Source organism: Myxocyprinus asiaticus, chromosome 37, assembly GCF_019703515.2.
Source record: "Myxocyprinus asiaticus isolate MX2 ecotype Aquarium Trade chromosome 37, UBuf_Myxa_2, whole genome shotgun sequence".
Lineage (NCBI taxonomy): Eukaryota > Metazoa > Chordata > Actinopteri > Cypriniformes > Catostomidae > Myxocyprinus > Myxocyprinus asiaticus.
Window position 1 is genome coordinate 25,219,008 of NC_059380.1, and position 6,792 is coordinate 25,225,799.

At 35.6% G+C, this 6,792-nt stretch overlaps 1 protein-coding gene across 2 annotated transcripts in view; it reads left to right on the forward strand.

Moving 5' to 3' along the window:
* LOC127428173 (potassium voltage-gated channel subfamily D member 3-like) overlaps positions 1-3,924 on the forward strand; it is a 237,059-nt gene extending 233,135 nt beyond the window's left edge. For both annotated transcript variants that reach the window (XM_051676337.1, XM_051676338.1), the window contains exon 7: positions 654-3,924. In XM_051676337.1, coding sequence (XP_051532297.1) covers positions 654-849 — 196 coding nt within the window. In that variant the 3' untranslated portion in view covers positions 850-3,924. The remainder of the gene's footprint in view (positions 1-653) is intronic.
* Positions 3,925-6,792: the final 2,868 nt, after the last annotated feature.

Consider the following 6,792-nt stretch of genomic DNA (forward strand, 5'->3'; position numbering starts at 1 on the left):
TGCAAAATGAAACACCAACCCATTTTGCAGCCTTAATTTGATATACAGTATTCTGAATGGGATATTCTGAATTTTCTTGATTTTTTCCATTAAGATATGATTTGATAGTGAAAATTGGTCGCTACATACCAGAATGGAGCCAAGTGGTTGGAAGGGAGGGAATGAAAAGTAAGAGGGATTTGTGATTTGTGATGTCAGCCGAAAAGGATAGTGGTTTCAGTGGTGGAGCAAGTAATTATAGGTTATTATTTACTTGGAATAACGTGCACTGATAAATCGTGCACAATAAGACAAAGAATGTGAATTAAAATGTATATAAGGTCAATTTTGATTTAATGTTGGCTACATGCTAAAGCTTGCATGTAAATTCTAACAGTATGCAACCATGGCAATTGTGGTCTCAAAGCATAATTTTATGACGTCATTGTTTGTTCCAAAACTGACACTGTCTTACACCATACTTTAAAAAATTTACTATCCTATCACCAGCGAAGTATTAAATTTTAGTACATTATATGAATTGGGATTTAGCTGCAGTTTAGAGTTGATGTTATTAATTGACATCTATTCAACCCTCACAGTGCACTGAACTCTTTTAAAACATAAATTCTTAACATGAATACTTATATTCTTTCAAAATACTTTTTTGTCAGCCGTTCCAGCCTCAACCTGAAGCTGGACGAGACGAGTCAATTGAACAATAGAGGCCAACAGATCATCACGGCCATCATCAGCCTCCCCTCACCACCCCCAGTCACCTCCGATGGATGTGGGCATGGACCGCCAAACCCCCCTGCCACCATCAGCACAACAACCAGTTTGAATGTGGTCAAGGTGTCGGCCCTGTGACTGGGGATGAACTGTTAGCATGTGACAGATCTGTGACAACAGGGGGCTCTGACACAGACAAATCCACTGGACACCTTAGGGTAGTACCATAGATGCAAGAAGGGGGGGTGGGTGGCATACGCAAAGAGGCCAGTGCAGTCAAGTGTTTGATGAGTTACTTTATCATGAGCCAGTGAGAGAGGGGATGTGTCTCTGTGTTGGCAATCCATTTCCGAAGAGGTAAAGGTAGTATTTTCACCAACATGTTAGCACAGAGATGTGATTAAGGGAAGAATCGTACAGTGCAAAGTTACAAAATTGAAAGTGGTGTTCTGTTAAAACATTTCATTACAGTTTGGTTGTTTGTCAGTCTGTACCATAGGCACACAGTATGTGCGACAATCGAAGGGATTTGATACTGTGTGATATTCACAAAGTTCCAGTGGAAATCTGTGTTTGTAAGAAGTATGAATATGTGTCTGTTCCAAAACCTTGTGACCTAGCTCAGTCCAGCCACAAAGGCTGCTCTGCTGCCATCTGAGATAACTTCTTTTGGCCAATTTCTAAGGCAGCACTGCTTGTTTGCAGAGAAAGCCAAGATGGCAGACAAAGCAAAATAATAGCTGAATATAAATATATTTCATTCAATACTGCAAATAATATATATATAAAAAAATAATTAAATCAAATGAAAAATTCACTGTTTTACCCAGAATTTCTGTTATATGTGTTTTTATATGAGTATTGCACCATTAGCTTAGCAACATGCTAACACCAAATTCTATTTAAATAATTATTTATGATGCACTAAGTTGCTGGCTATGTAGACTGTTCCAAATCAGTGACTTAAGGGGGTCGCACACCGGACGCATCTGGAGGACGACATGGCATGTTCTAAAATTCGAAACAATTGTTTTCTATGAAGGTACGCACACCGCCACTGCCACTTGGCATCTGTCGGCACTCAGCTACTACTCCAGAGGCTGCTCAAATTTCTGCCATGCCATGGAGCACAACTTAATAGATTTCCATTAAATAAAAAATGTGATAGCTTGAATGAAACCTATTCAAGGCTTCATACAGATAAATTGCATAATAAACATTGCCATTAGTTTCTGCAGTTACACCAGTTTAATACTCCAACCTGCAAGCTCACTTTGTTCATTCTTGAAGACTTACAAAACCGTCGTAATTTTTGTGTGTATGGTGACTATTCACGTCTTTGGACTTCCACCTGCACTGCATCGGTGCGTACTGTCCTAGCGGCGCTTCTCTTCCGGTGTGCGACCTCCTTTATTGTACGAGGTTCCATAGGATGCTGCCTTTAAAGGTAGCTGACAATGTGCTCAATAGATAGCAAAGGCAGCTCACTAGGTTTTGGAGCAGAGCCCTTGTGTACTTTGGAAAAGACATTTGTGTAACACAAACAGCCAAATGAACTCTATAGAATCACGACAGATATTCACAATGATATCTGTTCAACAACATTTATGTTTTGTTTTTTGATTTTGTTCTTTGTAGAGTATGTGATCTAGCCTAATTCTATTTTCTCACTCCGATTCCACAATCTACTCTAAGTTACCCTTTAAGTTTCTCACATCTGTTTTCCCTCACTTCTTCCTTTACCCGCTTATACTTTCAATTTGCTCTCTTTCTCTTGCTCAATATGGAAAAACTGTGATTTTAAATAGCTTATTTTCTTCTTTTTTCACATTTCCTTAGCATAGGCTCAATAGTTTTTTTTTTTTTTCTCTAATCAGTATGTTGATGTGACATTATTATCAGATATTGCAGCTTACATATACAAAAGTAATACAATATATTGCACCTTAGCGAAATGAGATATGAGAGCATAAAATGAGATATGAGATCATTGGCCTGTTGAATGTTAAATTGTTTTTGTCAGCTCATTGTGTCTGTAATAGAGGAATAGAACTCTGAAAACAGGGTAAATGAAAGACTCTGCAGAATAACCTTAAGATCAGGATAAACCTTAAAGGGATAGTACACCCAAAAATGAAAATTCTGTCATAATTTATTCACCTTTATGTTGTTCCAAACCCTTATGACTTTCTTTCATGGAACATAAAAGGGGGTGTTAGTGACTAACAACCTCAGTCACCATTCACTAACATTGAATAGAAAAAAAGATTAAATAAAAATGAATGCTGACTAACAAACTACCTAACATCTTTTGTTTTCAACAGAAGAAAGAAAGTCATATGGGTTGAAAACAACATGAGGGTGAATAAATGACAGATTGTTACTTTTTGGGTGAACTATTCATTGTAGAAAGTTATTTTCAAATATGGTTTACCTAAAAGTCAGATGATGTTGATTAAAGGTACATGTGCGTTGATTGTAATTCTTCAGAACGTGGTTTGATGGTGTCATCACCAAACAGGAATTGGAAGATTTGGTTAATGCTGCATTAATGTCATGTCAGAATTACTGTAATTACGAGATGCAACTCAAAAATTCTTCGTAGAGCTGTTCACCTCCTCAGACTCAGAAATAATTTGTTTCTATGGCAACACTCACAATTCCAAAATGGATATATGTGCAGCTTTGTTGTTCAGCAAAACAATAAAATAAAATAGCAGTACAGTAGCTACCTAACTACCTGCAACTGTAGCTGCTGCCAATTAAAAAAAAATGTTTTGCATGACATAACCATGATCAAGTAAGAGAATTGGTTAGCTCGTAATTACAATAATTTCGAAATGATGTGAACACAGCATGAGGTCCTAGTGAGTGTTACAAATGTTACAAAAACAACAAACAAATGTTGTTTTGGTGTATAATTTCTAGTCTTTCTTGTTCATTTTCAAGTCTGTGTTACTGTTGCCTGTTAAATTGGAAATCTGAGTTCATCAAGTCTTCATTGCAAGAAGAAAAAACAAATAGGAGGAAGACGATCAAAAATGTATTATTGGTCCTTTCCTCAAACATAAATCCTCCTACATCCTTCTTTTTGCCTGTTTATCAGTTCTGTTACATCTGTTTTTGATGTCTGTTGGTATATTCTGTAATTTGATGTTCCTTATTTATGACTTTGTCTTGTGATATCTTCAGAGCATCTTATAAAAGCTTCAAACTGCTACCAAATATGAATGTGCAATTAATTTGTCCTCACTAATTCCTGAGACATGGGGCAAAACATCCCACAACCTTACCAGCATTAGCTTTGAAAATAGCAACATTTCCACCTTGAAATGAATGAAGTGAGTACAAGAATGTTCTTTGAACCAATACTATTTCATTGTTGTAGTTTTTTTTTTTTTTTTTTTTTTTTTGACAAATCTAAGATAAAACCACCAGCCCACAGATCATAACTTAATACATCATATACACCGATCAGCCACAACATTAAAACCACCTGCCTAATATTGTGTAGGTCCCCCTCGTGCCGCCAAAGAGCGCCAACCCGCATCTCAGAATAGCATTCTGAAATGCTATTCTTCTCACCACAATTGTACAGAGTGGTTATCTGAGTTACTGTAGACTTTGTCAGTTTGAACCAGTCTGGCCATTCTCTGTTGACCTCTCTCATCAACAAGGTGTTTCCATCTGCAGAACAGCTGCTCACTGGATGTTTTTTGCACCATTCTAAGTTCTAGAGACTGTTGTGTGTGGAAATCCTAGGAGATATGCATTTACAAAAATACTCAAACCAGCCTGTCTGGCACCAACAGCAGTGCAGTGCATAAAATCACACAGATACGAGTCAGGAGCTTCAGTTAACATAAACCAGCAGAATGGGGGGAAATGTGATCTCAGTGATTTGGACTGTGGCATGATTGTTGTGCCAGATGGGCTGGTTTGAGTATTTCTGTAACTGCTGATCTCCTGGGATTTTCATGCACAACAGTCTCTAGAATTTACTCCTAATGGTGCCAAAAAACAAAAAACATCCAGTGAGTAGCAGTTCTTTGGACGGAAATGCCTTGCAGATGAAAGAGGTCAGAGAATGGCCAGACTGGTTCGAACTGACAATGACTACAATAACTCTCAGATAACCACTCTGTACAATTGTGGTGAGAAGTATAGCATTTCAGAATGCTATTCTGAGATGCGGGTTGGGGCTGTTTTGGTGGCATGAGGGGGACCTACACAATATTAGGCAGGTGGTTTTAATGTTGTGGCTGATCGGTGTAGATTAAAATGGTAACACTTTACAGTAAGGTTCCATTCTTTAACATTAGTTAATGCATTAGGGATCATGAACAAACAATGAACAATATATTTTTACAGTATTTATTTATCTTTGTTAATGTTTGTTTAAAAAAAAAATTCAATTGTTAATGTTTAGTTCATGTTAGTTTATAGTGCATTAACTAATGTAAACAAACACAACTTTTGATTTTAAAATGTATTAGTAGATGTTGAAATTAACATTAACTAAGATTCATAAATGCTGAATACATATTGTTCATTGTTAGTTCATGCTAATTAATGCTGTTAACTAATGTTAACAAATGGAACCTTATTGTAAAGTGTTACCATTAAAATACATGTTAAACTTATGAAAAACAATAATATACAGTACATGTTAAAAGGAAACTTTCTACTATTTTAAAACTAGACAGTTACTATTTTAGAAGGTTCCACAGTATCCTTTGTCAACACAGATATTACTGTAAAAACATTACGACACAACACGTTCATCTGTCAAACCAAAGGACTTTCTGACTTCGGTGACAAGTCAAAAGATATCCTTTAATCTAAATTAATTTATTCAGCAAAGTAGAATGCTAGATTTTCATTATTTATCATGCATATTTGACATTATTTTTGTATCTGACAAAGTTAGCAGACATTTAGCAGACACTTTAATCCAAAGCGACTTACAAATTGAACACAGCAAGCAACTAAAAAGTTAAAAAGCTCACCCATACTGAATGATATTCAAGAAAAAAAAACACAGTTTCTGAGATAATGGAAGAAGAGATACCTAACCATGAATACCTCTAAACATGTTTAACAGACTAAAATAATATACATAAACTTGTATATTAGTTTAAAGATGTGTAGGAGTGTTTAGCTACAGGTGTAGCGCATAGTGAGGCTTATTAAAAGTTAATAGGTTTATTCTTTTTGCCCAATGTTGCTACACAAATGACAGTTACTCTTTCTGAAAATAATCCTGCAACCAAATACAGTTTCTGAAGCAAATTATGCTAAATTGCTGATAAATTCACATGAACATGGAGACAGTAGTCCATTTTAATTGTATACTGTAATATATCTTTCACTGCATTTTAAAAGCACAATTTGAATATGAATAAAATAATCACTCATGAACCACTCGTGAAAATCATCCGATGGTAACAGATACTGTCATGTCTACTGATCTAAAACAAAATCTAGTGAGCTTTAGAGATGCATATGTACTGTATATATTTAGTGACTGAATGCAATGCTTGTCTTAGAAGAAAAATGGACACTTACTGTATAAATGTACTTACTTAAACCACTCCATCAGATGGCTTTTTTTTTTTTTTTTTTTTACCATAAACTAAACCACATACACAGGAGAGTTGGATATCTTAGGCATCCAATCAGATGAAGGCCTTTTAGTAGAGAGGGTGTTACACAAACCCTGGATTCGGATAAGCCTTGATGCCTTCCTCTATATACAGCCTGAAGGAAATCTTTCAATCTGACACAGTCATGAAAGATAAATAGATAATTAAATGATGTTTAAAAAACACAGGTATCAATATGATTATTATTATTATTTATGTTTTATTTATTTTATTTGAAGAAAAACGTTTAAGATACACACCAGCCTGGACTCAAAAATACAACACCATCCAATGTTAAATCACAGTGTTTTGTTGTTATGTGTTCACCACTAGATGGCAATATTTCAACAATTATCCATGAAACACCGACCCTATTCAACTAATAGTGTAGCTGGTGAATTTTCTGTTTGAAATATGCACTCTCCAAAAAAAAAAA